Below are 17,226 nucleotides of genomic sequence, written 5' to 3' on the forward strand. Positions count from 1 at the left end.
GAGGTGCCCAGTGGAGGGGCCGCAGAGCCCGAGGGGAGCCTCGGGGTGCAGCGCGTGCCCATCCGTGTCATGCCTCTGGTAGGCTGGCTACGGCTGGGGCTGGCTATGGCTGGGGGGGGTCGCAGGCAGGGTCTCGTGCCCTCCCACCCCCTCCCCTGCACGAACTCCGCGCTAACTCGAGCGCCTGTTTACGCAGCCTGTTTGCGGGGCTCCCTGGGGGGCTGGGCCAAGTAGGGGCCTGGGCAGGGGCTTGACCCGGCCCGGCACCAGGCAGCGGCTTCCTCCCAGCAAGCGAGGAGTTAACCCCTTCCCACCATGAGCCCGCTTACCTCCGGCTGTGCTGGGGGTCAGCAGGGGGCTCGGCGGCTGCTGAGGGGGTGTCTGGGGGGCTTCGGGGGAGTGGGGGTGCAGCGGGCTTCACCCGCGCATCTCTCACCGCTCCAGAGCCTACGTTTTGCTTCTCCCATTTGCTTTTACACTTTGCTGGTCCAAGGACTCTTGCATTTCTTTCTATCCAGAGACGCAAATGCAACAGGAGGAGGTGAGGGCTTCTTTACAACCTCCAGTTCTGTGAACATACCAGTTCTACAAAACAACATGCTAACTTTCCAAATCAATGTGGAATGGTGTTCTCCATGTGCAGTGAAACCCTATGAATATGTTCATGTTTCCTGTATGTAAACTAAAAACAGTATTTAATGTACTTGGTTTTTTTAGGTTTGTTTAAGTGGACTAAAACCTGTAAACTACCATTTCCCTACACAGTAGCTTCCTTTTGGTGTGCATGTGTGTGTGTGTTGGGGGGGGGGGATGGGGGGAGGGCGGGTGCAGGGTCTCCCTCTGAACTCACCTCCCATGACTTGGATTGAAAGAAAAAGGATGTTCAATTTTATTTTTAGGGGTGAAACACCACAGACCACCCAGGTGATGAACTCACACCATGCATTTTATTCCTAGCAGTGGATTACAAAGTTGTGTTCACCTCACTAATTACCTCATTAGCGAGGGAAACCAATATAGCTGAGGAGGAAACTCTGGAAGCCTGAGTGTGCCCTGGATGCCTTAAGCTAATTCTGTACTGGGCTGGGCCTTCTCTGCTCATTGACTCATTAGCAGGGTGCATTCTCTGTGCCTCCATGGGTCCCGAGCAGGAAGCTGCCTCCCTTGCTTCCTCCCTACCTAATAGCAGATGGTAGCTCCTAGCTGTCCTGGTGGGGCGACTGACTTTATGCCATTTCTGCTTCCCGTTGGCTGCCCTGGAGCACTTTCCCTCAGAGTTCCCCTGGGAGCGGTGATCTCCTGGAGCCCCAGTTCTTCCCAGATTCATCGGACTAGCTGCAGGTCTCAGATGAGTACCCTGCTTTCTTACCAGCCAGGCAGGGTTGTCCTAGGGTCTGCAGTCTCAGAACTTCCCTGTGTTGTGGATCAGGTGTCTCTCTTCTTTTCTTCTTCTGCAGTCCTCCCTCCATCTTCCAGTGACCAAAGGCAAAGCGTGCTTGCTCACCACCAGGTTTATACTGGCTGCAGCAGGCTAATTATCTTAACCTTCTCCCAGTGTGTCATTCCCCTCACCTGTGCAAGGTGCTCTCTATAGTTATGCACTCCCATGGCTATCCTAGTAACAGGGCTCCTGTCTGAGCCCCTGTTACATGATATATGGGAACCCAGTACTAGAAGCTGTCAAAAGGCTCCTGTTCTGCTGTTAAATAGTTTGTTTAATAGCTAAACTATGTAATTTGAACAGTCAAGATCATCTGATTTTACCACTTAACATCAGCTGGAAACTGGTTCATCGTTCATACAGGGCTTCTGTGTTTCTTCACACAAATGACACTACTTCAAGATGAGAGCCTCCAATGATGTTCAGAATTGCATGCTTCAGTTGAAAACTTTTATTTTGAAACACCTCTCACTGGATGCAACTTCTGAAGGCTGTGCTAAATAAACAGCAATTTCTTTCAAACACAGTGGCAGAACTTAACTAGGAAAATCCGAAAGCCAGAATTACAAAAAATAGCTTAATTGAGAAGGGACTTGACAAAATTCTTGAAATACAAGTACTTACAATAATCCATGCACTAAAAATTGTAAGAGCACTTTATCCAAATACTTCAATCTTTATAGTGTGAATGTAATACAAGTACATTCGGTAATTGATTAATTCAGTGCATGTGGATCATTCCATTCTGTGATATGGAATCCTAGCTGCTCAACCAGATATCATAAACCTTGTATAGCAAAGGCAGGAGAACCTTCTTCAGACTTAATCCAGAGATCTGTTCTTGTGGATCACAAAGAATTACTTCAGTTTTGTACAACTGCAACAACAGTGGAATTCTAGATGGAGTTATTTCTAATTTTGAAATATTTTATGTAATGGTTAGGGTGCTACATTTTTAATAGTATAGCTCAGGGTTTGGCAACCTATGGCCCACTAAGCAATTGTGTCTGGAAGGTGAAGCTGGGCTGTCATTGGCAATTCAGTGGCACTGTGGTGGGAGGGGAAACAGTGGCAGCAGCCAGATTGGAAACAGAAGTCTGCCTTTGGACCTAGCTCTATTAAGTCTGCTGCTCATAAAAGGTTGCCAGCCCCTAGTTTAGAGATGCATACTTCACATTTTATTTTGACTGTTCTTTCTCTGTCCACATGAAGACATTGAATTTCTCCTGGGGAAGTTGCTGCTCTCCCAGGAGAAACCACAGGTGTACAGATGCTCAGAATTTTTCTCCCAAAGCAAAAATGGCCACTCCAAGAGAAATATAACCAAGTAACAACTCCTGGGAGTGTTTCTCCTGGAAGAGCAAATATCTTTATATGTTCTCTTTTGAGAGAAGTCACAGATAGATCTCCAGCGTCTCAAAATGCTTTGTTCCCATTCCTCTCCTTCCCCTTCCTCCAGCAGATAGTGTCATTCACTGGAGTCCACTGCTTTAGTTGAGCAGGGAGCAGAATGTGCCCCCTTCACAATTTCCACATTGTGCTGCAGGGAGACACAGGTAGACTCTGAGCAGTCTAGGTCAGCTGATCAGCTGTACACTGCTGCTATCTGTCTCCAGGCAGACTAATGAACCCTGCAGAGCATTCTAAATTATGTTTACAGGGGTCCCCAACTGCACAGTGTCAGCATTACAAGCTCTCTGCTATTCAGGGGCTCAGTATTTGAATATCTGTGGGTAAGTTTTTCTGCCAGGAAAACAAACTTGGAGAGATTCTTCCAGATCATTCGAGTGTGTTTGTACAGCATCTCTCTCATCTCCTAAAAAAAAAAAAAAAAAAAAAGCGGGGGTTTTATATCCCGCCTTGTATATTTGTAAGTACCAGACAGGTGAAATATTTGGTCACTGAAATCAAGAGAGCCCTGATCTAAATCACTGAAGCATTCTGTTTGTTTTTGTGATAGTATATAAAGTTATTATACAACCACTGCTGGTTCATGTTAACTGGTTTGATCCAAGTTGAGAAAACAGTACTAGCAATCAAGAGTGATTAACATTCTGGCATCTGAGAAGAAGTGCTTCAAGTAATTTTGTAGAATAATGTGGCTGGTATTGTCTAGTCCTCTGCATTTCGTGTGTACATATTGTGGAGAAGTTAAGACTTGGTTCTTTTAATCAGCCAGTTTGGAAACTCAGTGTTTTGTTCACTCCTGGCAAAGCTGCTTGTGTTTTCCAAGGTACCCGAAGCAGAAACTTTGCTTTGAGTTTGGAGACTGGGAAATATGGCTATGTAATCATCAGCTTGTCTGTGCATATTTGCTATTGTATGTGGGGGATGTTTCTAATTATAAGAGTTAAAAGCATAAGCTAGACAACTGGAAAAACAGAGACACTGTGGTAACAAGTACACCTTTTATTTAATTGGAAAGAACTATTTGAAATATTGTAACAGAAGTAATAGTGCCTAGCTTTTGTCTAGTACTTTTCATCAGTGCATCTTCAAGCCCTTTACAAAGAAGGTCTGTATTAGTATCCCCATTTTACAGATGGAGAAACCAAGGCACTCTCCATTTCCCCACTTCAGTCATTCAAGGTGTGCGATATGGAATATTGTTTGAAGTAAAATTGCAAGAAGGCTATGCAGTATTTTTGAGAGAACTTGAAAATGACCTATGACTCTCATCATAGTGTTTTATCTAGCAGAAGGGTGTGGTTATAACCCCTGAAATTTCATGTCTGAGTTATTGAAGATTGGGAGCATTCTTGATTGACATCCAAGAGCATCTCATTCAGGAAGGGCAATAGGGTATGATGTTCTTGGCCTGCATAGAGCAGGTTGGCAAAGGCTGCTTGCTACAGAATTATCTCTGTTGTACAGCTTCTCATCCTTCACATTTTGCACTTCCAGAATTACAGAATTAAAGGGAAGCTAAGACTTCAGAACATGATTTTGTTTAGAGTCTTTGCCTCAGGAAAGTGAAGCTCTTGTATGTGGAAAGTGGGCAAGGCAAACTCAAGTTCATTTATATATAAACATAAAAAAACTTAGAGTGTGTATCCACTCAATCTTCAAGACTAAGACTTTATTTTTGGGTTATTATGCAATCACCTCTATATATAGTATGCAAACACAAATCATGAAAATATATTTTTTGTAATACAGTTAAAATATCTTATAGTAGGTGTTTGACTTTTAGTGCATGATTTGTTTTTGTTTTTCTGGTTCTAAGATGGCAATCCCCCGTCCCAAAAGGAGCATTTCCCAGAGGCAAGGGGAGGGACTTCTGGTGGGAAAGGTCAGGGGGTAGGGACTGGACTTCCAGTCCCAAGATGGTGACTAGGGGGTGGGGCAACTGTCAAAGGATAGGCTCTCCAAACCTTGTTAAGTGGCCCTCCAGCCAAAATAATTGTCCACTCCTGTCCTAGTATGTAATGAGCAACGTGGAAAGATGAAACACAGTTTTGTTTTGTTTTTCCAAGGATGGTGCCATCAAAATTAGTATAGCTGGTGGCTCCCTTTCATTCTTGCTCTAAGTGCTAAGATGGTTGCATTGCCTGTAGTCTCTCCGAAATCAGAACACTTGCTTTGTCTTGAGTTCTCTTTAACCTCCCAAGTTAGCATAAAGCATATCACAAAAGAAATAGAATTTTACAGTGGCCTGAATGTATGAATTCCTTAGGGTGCTTTAAAACAGTAATTTTCAACCTTCTTGGTTCCATGGGCTACTTTCTCCCTCCTCCAAAACAGCCTCAATTGCAGCCCGAAGATAGCGTTGGCAAAATTCTCCCAACTCTATGCATAGCCACAGAACCCAGCTCCATCATGACCTCTTTGCTGGGCATGTTGAAGGGACACCCTGAGCTTATCTACACAGACTAGCTCCAGAATGGAAGCAGTATAACCACTAGGGCTGTGCAAAATTTCACCTGCTGTTTCGTTTCAAAGCCGTTTTGATGCATTTCGAGTTCGAAATGGCAAAATTGAAATGAAACTAAGCCTTTGAAACAGATTCAAAACAAAACAAGAGAACTAGAAACATTTAAAAAGTTTTGAAACATTTTGAGTTTCAAAGCCAGGCTTACTGGCTTCAGTGACAGTGCCAGAAGGCAGCACCTGGCTCCTGTCATCTGACATGCAGATCAGGGGCTTGCCCACACCCCCAGGAAGGCTGTGGGGGCTGTGCTGGAGTCCTCCAGGGGGTGCATCCCATCCAATCTGCCTGCCAGATTACAGACCAGTGCTGGGTACAGCCCACACCCAGCGCTGGGAAGATTGATGCTGCCGCTGGCCCCGGGGGGAGCACCTGGCTCATGTCACCTGGCAGGCAGATCGGGGGCATGCACCCCTGGGAGGACTCTGGCACAGCCCCTGCAGCTCTCCCAGGGGTGCCGACAGGCCCCTGATCTGCCTGCCTGCTGTATTTTATGTTTCCCCATAATAACCTATGGGCAAAACATCAAAATAGTTTTGACAAAATGAAACAGAACAGTGCTTGCAAAATGAAATGAAACTAAACTTGAAATGAAACAGCACCGTTCCAATTCAACTTCTGTTTTGATGATTTGAAGGAACACTGTTTTGCACAGCCCTAAACCTGTGGGGACAGCCCAACATCTAGGTTTGTCAGTAAAACTGTTCTGTCCTCCTGCATTGCTGCACTAAGGTGACTGCTGCTTTTTTTGAGCATAGGTATTATATATTGAACAGAATGGTGTTTTAGCACAGTTTTGCGTGGTGCCATGGGTATATAAGGAGAGGCTGGCTGACTCCCTTCCCATTCTCTCTTTATGGCACACCCACGGCATTTTCCACAGTTAGCCATTTGAGGACCACTTCCTTGAAACATTTTTTAAATGTTTCTAGCTTGATTTGGGCTATGTACATCATGATACTCCATATCTGCTTGAAGCTCAGGGCCTCAACAAAACTATGAGCAAGACAAATAATTCCATGCTTTTTCTCTGTATTGTTAGTCCAAAGGGAAGGAATTTCTGTTGTAGCCATTTCCTTGTTAAACCATGTTGGTGCCACCATCTTGGAAGGTTGGGGGAAGTCACTGATGAGGTTTAAGAGAGCATGCAATAAGCATTGGAGGGAGGAAGGCAACAAAGTTGCTTAGTTAAAGGAAAAAATAAAGATTGGTGAGTTTAAGCACTCTCCAATGCCTCCATTATTTTAAGGGAGTGCATGTGTGTGCATGCATGCATATGTGTTGTGTGGTACAGAATGACAGCCTGAAAGGAGATGGGCAGAATGAAAAGTAGTCCAGGCACCTTGACAATATCTAGAACCAAGTTGCTTTAATCCCTTCATACAATTCTATTGTGATAGGTCACACAAGACTTATTAGAAGTTGTCCTATTTTTATTTCCATTATTGAGCTTCACATATGATTCAGATGTATCAGTATTCTCAGGCTTGGGTTTCAGGGGGATGCAATTTGGTCTATGGTCTTAGAGACACTGAAATCCTGGATTTCTGAGTCAGGCTGAGCAACTGGAATTTCTAGCAACAGTCCAGTTCCCCACAGTAGCTATAGACTATGAACACTCTCTCATGTGTTCTTCCTGAGGTCTTTTGTATTTTTACAAAAGACCTCAGGAAGAACTCTTTTGCCCTCCTGAAGCACTGGATTGCAACTGCTTTCCAAATGGATATAATAATGCAGGTGATGGTGTAATGCCAGGTCATTACAATAAAAATTGGGGGCAGGTTACTTTACTGCAAAATAAATTAATCTAGGATAAATTCCAAGGATGATGGATAAGCCCTTAGTGTTAACTGTGTCACGTTGTCTTCTATGTTCTCATTGCTACTCTTCCCATCTTGGCTAGGGACAGAAGTTGCACATAAACCAGTATAAATGTTTGGAAACCAGTTCAAATATGTAACGCAACAAAAGTTCAGTGCACATAAACTACTTTCAAAATGGCTGAAACCGGTTTAAGGTAAATCTGGATGGATGTAGTATCCAACTTAACTGATTTTAAGTTAAATCAGTTTATTGAACTTCTGTCCCCGATCCCCATCGGATTCAAGTTAACTCATAGTCTCCCAGCTTCTCAGGATTCTTTGTAGCACCTCCACAAGCCGCCACCCCCTCCAGGGTGAGCAGGCTAGCCTTGGCCCAAGCTGTTTGCTCTGGTTCAGCAGGGAGGCGTGCTCTAGTATCCCCCAGCTTCTGGCCTGGGCCACTGTAGGCATGTGGCTGCATTTCTGGAATCAAAAGTAAATGGTTGTTCACTTGCATATCCATTCAGTGTACACATTTTAGACTAACCTGCAAAGACTGAATTGATTCAGCCTCATGCTTTTTGACGGTCCGTCTTTAGCCCTTCACAGTCTCTCTTTGTTTTTGTGAATGTATTTCTTTCAGAGCTCAGGCTATCCAAAGTTACCAAGTGAAGATGTAGATTGAAGAGTCAATGGGTGAGAGACAGGCTGGGGGTGGGGGTGAATAATGGAGAGATACCTGGGGAGTCAGATGTCAGGCAGGTTATAATGTGTTATAAATCCAATGTCTATATTTAGTCCATGATTTTTAGTATCCAGGAGGTTCATGAAGTGGAGTTCATAAGCTCATCTCTGGGAAGTGTTTTGTAAGTTTCCTTACATCTTCACTGACTACCTGTCTTGTATGCATACCAGACCAGCCTCTGGCTTCTTTACTTTTCATTCCATCCAGGAACAGCACATACCAACTGCAGAAACTTCCTTAGACTGATGAAGGGTTTTTGAACCCAAAAGCTTGCTTAATAATTGTTTTCCAACTATTTAAGTTGGTCTAATAAAAGATATCAGATTCACCCAAAGAATCTTGTCTGCCTATGTCCTCAGACCAACACAGCTACAACCAACACCCCTGCAATCATACATTGTATTTACTCTGGTGGCAGAAGCCAAAATGAGTCTGACCCTGAATGAAGCAGGATTAAAATTGAAGCAGTTTTGCTACTCTTCTATTACTATAGACCCGGGGTGTTCAACCCCTCTCCCATAGGCCATATTTGGCCCATGAAGCCACAGCATCTGGCAGATGGGGCTCATCATGGGTCTGAAAACTGGGAGGCAGGGGAGCAATGACAGTTAATACTACCGCCCTCCCCTGCTGTCAAATTCCCAAGCCTTGAGTGTCAGGTTTGGGGCTGGGCCATGCCTCCTCCCCTGCTGTAACTGGATTGGTGCTGGGGTGCTTCCTGCCTTTGTCTGCACAGCTGGCTTGGGACTGCAGACAGATCAGGTGCTGCCCACCCAGCCTGCAGGGGAAAAAAGGTTGAGGACCACTGCTACAGACTCTTGCAGATGTAAGTTGTATCAGTATCAAATGATACCAGTTGAATTTTTACATTTGTCTGTATCCTTAGCCTAATTAATGGGACCAGTTCCCAGTTATCCTAAAGTAATTCTAGACTGTCTGAGCTGTGCAAAGAAGCCCTCCTTGTGAGTGAGAATCAAAACTAAAAATTAGATCTATTCTGTCCCCATTCCTGGAATTCCTATTTTGGTCTGCTGTTATTTACTAGTTAATTCTACACTGCCTGGTACTTGCTCCTTCCTGCATTCCCCTATCATCCTTTACAAGTGCTGAAATTATAGCAGCAATATTAGGTACAAATGGGGTTTGCTCTCTCTCTGTTTCTCTAGAGTATATTTAAATAAGAACTGAAAGTGTGGGGTTTCCTTTAAGTTCTTTTTCTTTCTGCTTGCTTTCACTGTAGAAATATCTGGAATATCTGGTTTGATTATTAGAGGTAACTCTCAAAGCAAAACAGCACATCTTAATAGACTCTGAAAGGTCAGAACTGACTGTACGGTCTTATCTACTGTAAAAAAGCCCCTAGATTAGTCTGATCTTTCTTCTTTGTCAGATTTTGTAGCTACTCTTTAATTTGCTGAAGATCTCTCTTAAACATCCAAGTAAATGGTTTGGGGAACTATCAGTCTTTAAAACTGAATGATTGGTTCAAGAATTCTTTAAGAGAGATTTCTTCTTCCAACTATTTCTCAGGCAATTTTACACACAATGATGTTAATGAAATCACCGAGTTTTCAAAAGAGTGAATAATTCAAATTAATCAAGTTTTTACTTCTGTGATGCCATATTTTTTCTAGTAGCAGTTGCTTAATTGTCCATTCTGTCTTCCAGCAAACATTGGGTAGACAGGATGTGAATTTCAATTCCGTAAAAAGAAAAAAAGTCAGGAAAGAGAAAATTCAAGTCCCCTGCATCCCTGAACTTTCAAGTTTTTTTTCCAGAGCTTCTTTTATACCTAATATGAAAGAACATACAATTGTCCTACTCGCCCCCAAAGCGCACACACATCTGTTTTGCTTTCCTTTGCAATTCACCTTTTAAAAATGAACTTTCTATTTAAGGACTATGGTTTCTTTCTCTCTTCTTTTTTTTTTATAGCCATGCTTTCAGAGCAATAGAAAATGAAAGCATTTGTTTTGTCTTTCAGTTCCAACTATATGGAGCTATAAGAGTAGTGTGGGAAAGTGCTGTAATGGTGTGAAGAGTAGGAACACAGATATCCAGCAGGCAGATTAACTATTCAGATGTTCTTATTCCTTCCAAGCCAGTATCAGTGGTTATAAAAAGTCTCCCTCTCCTATTGCATTTCATTGCCATCCCATTCTCATGCAAATTCCTCCAAGAGCAAATTATAAGGATCTGTTTTTTTCAGTACAAAGATAACTGCAGGTTTATCATGTTATGCTAAATGGTGTATTTGTACACTAACTCTTGAGTTGATTATTTGGTGCGATATACTTGTTATCAGAGACCTGTCTTGGAAATTAAGGTCTGGTGCTGAACTTTGTCTCATACTTTGTCAAAGTCTCTTTGAACCTTGTTGACCTGGGTCTGTTGGGACTGTGTGCCTTGTGTCAAGTTCAGAGGTGAAAGGCACTGAGCTTGTAACAAAGTGGAGGTCAACATGAAAGCCTTTGTATATACATACAGTTTAAATTTAACTTACTGCCTTCAGTACTCTTTTTTGCCTTCTGTCAGAGAGCAGATGATTTACAGCTCTTTAGAGTTAACTGTTCAGTCATGCAGTTTTAAATCCAAAGATAGTTCTTTTGGGGATATTAATTTAGTGTTGGATTATTTTTCTCAAATTGTTAATCAGACTTGGTCCCCAAGGAGCCTTTCAACTAAACTTGCCACTTACCAGTAGTCTTTGTTTGTCTGGGACTCCAGAGCTCAGCAGAAGAAACTGATTAGGTTTGACAAGACTTGATTATGTAAGATCCCAAGAGGAGAGGAAGTTCTTTCTTTTTTTTCCCATCTAAATGTTTCCTTTAAATGACACCCTTGTATACAGCTAGTTCTGATTCCATTCTTTGCTCCTTTACCCATTATTTGAGAGGCACAACAAGAGTCCTGATGTATACCCACTTGTTCATTCAACCAGTTTCATCCATGCTTTCTTTAATAAATGCCATGGATAAGCTTTGTGGGATCAATTAACCCAACAGCCACAGCATTCTCCAGCTCCATGCGATTCTTGATTATTTTGTACATCAGAAAGAAATACAGAGTGTACTTTGCTATGGAAAATTATCAAATGCATGTGGTTTTGAATCATTAACTTCTTTACTTTTCCTGCTCAGGAAAATACCCCACACCAGCATTAGGACATGAAATCTTCTATGTAAAAGAGGAAATATGGTTTTGTAGATGAACAGAACTGAGAGTTAGGAACCCATGCTGATATTCTCAGGCTGCTTGTCTCTCTTTCTTTCTACGTAGGCTGCTTGTCTCTTTCCCCATTTGTAAAATGTTAATAGTTTCTATGTTGCTGGGGTGTTGTTATAATTATAAATAATTAATTGCTCCAGGTCCATTGAAATCCTTACACAGAGGGCACTATAGAAATGCAAAATACATATTAAAGATTCTAGAGGGGTACCCACCTCAGAAAAACTAAAATCCTATCTTCTGTGTGCAATGCACAGATGTAAGAAAAAATGAAAAAAGAAAAATTCATAAGTCAGTGACATAGCTGTGGATTTTATGCTGTACTGACTCACAAATTGAGTTAATCTCTCAGAGCCAGGTAGGTAAATTGGGATCTTGAGTGTCAGTGCTAATGCATTTTGCATTAAACATTACATCAGGGATATTCTGATTTCCAGCCTGAGTGTTAATTACTACAGCGTAGTAGACCATCCAGTGGGCTGCACAGGGTGTTTCAAATATACCATGCTTTGTCAGAGGACATTAACTTCTGGAATTTGCACTTTAATGGGCTAATTTTGCATAGTGTCAAACTTTATTGACATGAAAGTATTTGTTTTGCCAAATTATGGAATAGTGTAATGCACAATTCTGAAGTTGCACTACTGAAAACTGATTTAAGCATGCAAACTATCTAGTGTTCTGTTTAAAGTGAACATAGCTGTCTTCCTTTTCTTCAAACCTATGTAGTACCGGACACACCTTCTACCTCCTTAGATTTTGTCCAAAAATGTACCTGTACAAATAATTCCCAAGGTCCAATTTATATATCAGCTGATCTCTATGTCTGTGTTGTTCACTTTGCAGATTTGAGACTTTACTCAAAAGACTTTAAGAGAGGTTTCTAATTTTTGTGAGTTAAGTATGTTCTAGTTTCTGTTAGCACAGCTAAGTATGTATAACTGATTTAATTACTCCTAGTGGTTCAACATAGGGCTAACCTTGGGAGAAGTTAAGAGCTTTCTAGGCTGAAAAATAATTTTGGTACAAGGTTACATTGCTATAAACTGGCCATAGACAAATTTAGATTGAAACTGAGAAGATTTCTAACTATCATAGGAAGGGCATTTTGAAATGCACTTCTAAGTAAAGTGGTGGTAGCAAGGAACCTGCATCTGTTTAAGACTCAGCTGGATAAAATGTGGAAGGTCTGTAATGAAGAACAGGGAGTTCTGGCACACCAATTGTTGTTTGAGATATGGAGCCTTGTAGGTAGGTCTTTGGTGAGAAATGCATCTAGTAATCCCACGTATCAGGGCTTTTCTGGTCACTGGTTAAGGCTGTGAGGATTTTTTTTTTCCTGCTGTGAATGCTGCTGGTTTCTGCAAGGTCTCTTCGCTTGACTTTGAGAAGTTGGGAAGATGGCCACAGCTGAAACTGCAGGTTTTAGATGGAGATGTGCTGTGTTCCTGCTGGTACTTATAAACCCATGGTTTCTTGGCTAGTGGGGCTTGTTTTGTTCAGTCGTACCAAATGCTAAATTTGGGGTCAAGAATGAATTTATCCCCTAGGGCAGATATTTTGGTGGGAATGGAGATTGACTTCTGTAATGTGGGGAAGGGTTCTTTTTCTAAGATCTTCCCTGGAGACTAGCCAGTTGTTTCCCTGTCCATTCAAAGCCTGGGTATTACCAGTACCTTCCCAACTTCCGGCATGTATTGTGCCTGTAGTGGTAGGTAAGGGTGTGAAGTGCTAACTTTGGGGATTCCTTTGGTTAACAATAGCTTGTAAATGCAAGGGACTAGACTGAATTACCCCTTCCCAATCCTATGTTCCTATGAGGATTAATTTACTTGCAAAACACAAGCATTTCACAGCAAACTGGGTCATCTGTATGGACAGTACACAGCAAGTTGTGAGTGTTGCTGAAGGACAGGTAATGAATATTAATTCATAAAAGCAAGGTGCATCCCAAATGTGTCACTGAGGTCATATTTTGTCTGAAGTCAAAAACATGCAACTGATGGTCTAAGTTGATATCTTTAATATTGGTGATACTTCATGAGAAGGAATGAAACAAGCCTGGGTTTCAGGTACTACACTGAGTTTTTAATAGTAGCAGATATGAAAGATGCACTTTTTTTTTTCTAATTTGCCCACATTTCATCCAGAAGCCATTGAGGAAGAAAGGAAGCTTTCAATGAAAATTTTAGAGAATGGAACTGCACTGTAACATCTTGGTAAATTCTCAGTTGTTGGAAGTCAATCAAACTTCTCCAGTTCATATCCACTGAAGATCTACTCCACGTGCTGTGGGGGGGGGGGGGGAGCAGCATTTCAATTTGAGCAGCTCCAAGAGCTGATCTAATTAAAGTGCCTTTGCGTCTCTTGTATTGGCATCCCCATGCTTAGAAGTGGCAGTAGGAGCACTTGAACTGAAGATGGTTAGGAGAGTTTTAAATAAAGGGCTCCCACCACCATTTTTAAGCATGGGGATGCTGATACATGAGATGCAGGAACCTGCTGGAGCACAGTAATTGCCACACACCAGCAGCCTCAATTAATTGAGTCTGCTCTGATGTGCTGGAATTCCAGTGCATCGCCGCAGCAGCCTTCCTGCTCATATATAGGCTCCCTAACTGATTTATTTTCAGCACCTTAATTATGGTGGGGAACTTTTTAGTCCCAACCTTTTTAAGCAATTGGCAAAGATTTGGCTCTAACTTGGGCTACAAGGGCTCATTTCTTCCCCCCCACAATTAAATGCATTTCATGTAAGAACAACAACATATACAACTGAGAGCAAGACAACTTGTCAGTTCTCTTTTCTCAACTGTATGCAGGATTGATTTTCAGATAAACATTATTAGAAAACTAATATCAGGAGTTAGTTTCCCCATTAATACTCAAGAGCCTACGTTGATTTATTGCAGTGCTGTTTTTGCTTGGTAGTCTAAATTCACAGTCATGAATCAAAGTTTCCCCAGCATTCAGGGCTGGCCTTCCATGAGTAGGGCTCAGCAAAATGTGGCCCACGGGCCAGATGCGGCCCACCAGGCCATTCCATCTGGCCCACGGGACCCCTAAAAAATTTAGAAAATTAATATTTATCTGCCCCTGGCTGCCTCTCATGTGGCCCTTGATGCCTTGCCAAAACTCAGTAAGTGGCCCTCCGCCCAAAATAATTGCCCGCCCCTGCCTTAGAGCCTTTACTTCAAGCAGGCAAACTTATAATGAGAAAACAATTGCTGGTATTTTGTCGTGTTACTCCTACAGCCTCTAGGATATGACCCCATTGTAGTCAGCAAGACCTTCCTTTCCTGTCCCTGACCCCCTCAGTTTACTTTTCATGTTTTTAAATCTAGACCCAGCCAGAGAGCAGGTACTCCTTATCTGCACCCAAGATGTTAGGCGATAAACTCCAGGCTAACCCTTACCTCAGGGTTAAGGGCACTGAGAAGGCTTCAGGCAGAAGTCTGACAATAAAGAAGGGAGGAGGAGACTAACACATTTAAAAAAAAAAAGTATTGGTTTCTGTCCTCTTCCTAAAGCTTTCTGTAATGATGGATGAAAGACGGCTCTTCCTATGTGCCTTTGAGTAGCAGGGTGATCAGCTGCCTTGTTTTGTTTGTTTAATCCCGGATCCTCAAATCTCCCTAGCGTGTTTCTGTGACAGCCCAGATAGAAGAAACACCAAACTTCTCCTTAATTGTATTATTGTTTCTTTCAAGGTGCCTTCTCAAATCACATTATACCATGTTGCCTCTGTTTATTGCTTTACATTTTGTTTTGTAGCACTGCTTGTTCCTCCTAATACAGTGGTTGGTTTAATGTCACCAATTTTGGCAATACTGAATCACTTGAATATTCATATTAATGCAACACTTTCATCAGTATCATTTCAGGTATTCAATTTCATATATAATGTCCAGGGAAAAGATACTTACTGGATGCAGTGGAATTCTTGGAGCTAGGTTCCTAACTTCCCCCTGCAAATATGAGAGTTTGTGATGTATTGCTGCAGAGGTATGCAGAACTGCAGCAATCAGCTGCACAAAACCGTTGAGATACTCCAGCTACTTGCTGTGGCTTTCATTTCAAAGGGTGCAGCTTCTCTGATCATCTATGCAAGACCAGTGATAAGCTTCAGCCGAGTGAGAAAGCAGCCTCCTTTGATGTAAAAGTAGCAGCGAACAGCTGAGAGTCTTGTCATTACTTTGGCAGTCTGACCTGAACTACTTGGAGAAGAGTGATCTGGGTTCTGCTGTTCTTGGTAGCCAGGGAACTAGCCTTCTCAGGCTGGCCAGTAGAACGGATTCAGGGAGAGAGTGAGACTAGGGCTGGAGTAATGGCTAATTGAAATGGAAGGTGCAGATATTCTTAATAGGTATGTATTACTCTGTGGCTCTTGGGTATCTAATACATTCTTACAACTACCACCTTTCTTTAGGTTTTGGAAAGAACTTCATATATGCTGGAAGTGTGTATTGTGCGTATAATGGGTGTAAGTGACCATGTGTGTACATGCACACTTCTCTCTCTCTCCCTTCCTCCTGAATAGGTAGGGTTCTCTCACTGAAGGTCCCTTTTTTCTTTTTAGTAAAAGTTTTAGTGTTGTAGAGCAGCAACAAAAGTTAAGGCTCTTTACAGACCATGTCTGTAGAAGGCTTAGAAACTGCAATCTAAATGACAGGCTTGACAAACAATTAAAAGTATTATGCAATGGAAGAAGGAGAAAAGGTGAAGTTAGGTAGGTTATGGAAATATGATCAACTGGTTATTTCCAGTGCTTGTTTAGCTTCTACTAGTCAGAGGGGGAGTCATTGGCAAGGTCTGTCTCCAGACTCAGGGAAACAGTTCTGTACTAGTTCACGTTTTAGATCTTCTGTATTGAAGAGGTTAGAGATGAGCACAAGCACATGTAATAAAATAAGCATATAAATTAACATATATAATAAAATAAGAGAATCTGCAAGAATGGATTAACCTTGTTGCTTTCCCCTCAAAATTCGCGTCTCAGACCATTTCCCACAAAACCTTGGTGATAGTAATACTGTTGAAGATGGTGAGGCTGTATCTGATTACATACGTTGTGAATGTCTGTTGATATATTCCCAGTACCTATTTGCAAATTTCAAGTTTGCCTCATAGAAAAGAGCTTTTATGCAGGGTGTTTCAAAAAGTTAAGTGAGGCATTTTTGCGATTTATGAGTATAAAAACTGCTGTGCATTATGCCTTCCTTCTGACATCCTGGTTGCTATAGTGCACTGATCTATTTGTGAACACATAGAAGATCATTGCTGTAGTTAACAGAAACAGTGTTTCCTGGCCATAACTTCCTGGGCAATCTTTCCTTCTGGAGTGCTGACTTAAGCTCTAACTAATTTAATATACTTCTTGGATATCCGGAAGTGAAATATAACATCAGCCTCAGGTAGCTTGTAGCTTTAAACCAACCATTTTTAATAATATTTAAAATAGTTTTTCTGTTTAAATGTGTCCAATGCACGACTGTTATTCACAGTAGGTTCCAGTGCTTCAGCCATCTTTTTAACAGATTGCCTAGTTGTGTAGTGGGTGATAGCATTGTCCTGTGTTTGCTTTCAGAATGTGTATTCTCACTCTCTTGCACATTTTCATGCACCTGCCCAGCCAGGCAAAATATAGGAAATGAAAGAGCATTGTTAGAATTTTGTCTGAACTGCTGTGTTTTTTTTCTCTCTCTCTCTCTCTCTCCCTGCAGGTGTGAATGAAACAGAGTCTCTGCAGTATTTAGTGTCCAGTTTTACTGGCTTTGAAGAACAGCGGCATTGACAATGCCACCTCCTGCTGATATAGTGAAAGTGGCCATAGAATGGCCAGGTGCCTTCCCCAAGTTAATGGAAATTGATCAAGTGAGTGCTTATTTATCAATGCTGCCATGTATGTATGTGTACAGAAGTGTATTTGTATGTTGAAAGGTGTATGCTTGTGCATACCTGTGTGTTTACTTAAAGGCACATATAGGTTTATTTGAATATCTGCTGTATAAAATGTGTGTTGCTTATTTTAATACTTTTTTGACACATCGGCTGTTTTTCTGCCTGTTACTTAAATGAGACA

General features: G+C 41.9%; 1 protein-coding gene across 2 annotated transcripts in view; it reads left to right on the forward strand.

The window, feature by feature from the left end:
• The window catches only part of ELMO1 (engulfment and cell motility 1), a 450,632-nt gene that overhangs the window by 66,708 nt on the left and 366,698 nt on the right, over positions 1 to 17,226 (forward strand). For both annotated transcript variants that reach the window (XM_090050152.1, XM_090050153.1), the window contains one exon: positions 16,868 to 17,018. In XM_090050152.1, the coding sequence (XP_089906278.1) occupies positions 16,941 to 17,018 (78 nt within the window). In that variant the 5' untranslated portion in view covers positions 16,868 to 16,940. The remainder of the gene's footprint in view (positions 1 to 16,867; positions 17,019 to 17,226) is intronic.

This window comes from Crocodylus siamensis, chromosome 5, assembly GCF_052110815.1.
Source record: "Crocodylus siamensis isolate JL-2025a chromosome 5, ASM5211081v1, whole genome shotgun sequence".
Taxonomy (NCBI): domain Eukaryota; kingdom Metazoa; phylum Chordata; order Crocodylia; family Crocodylidae; genus Crocodylus; species Crocodylus siamensis.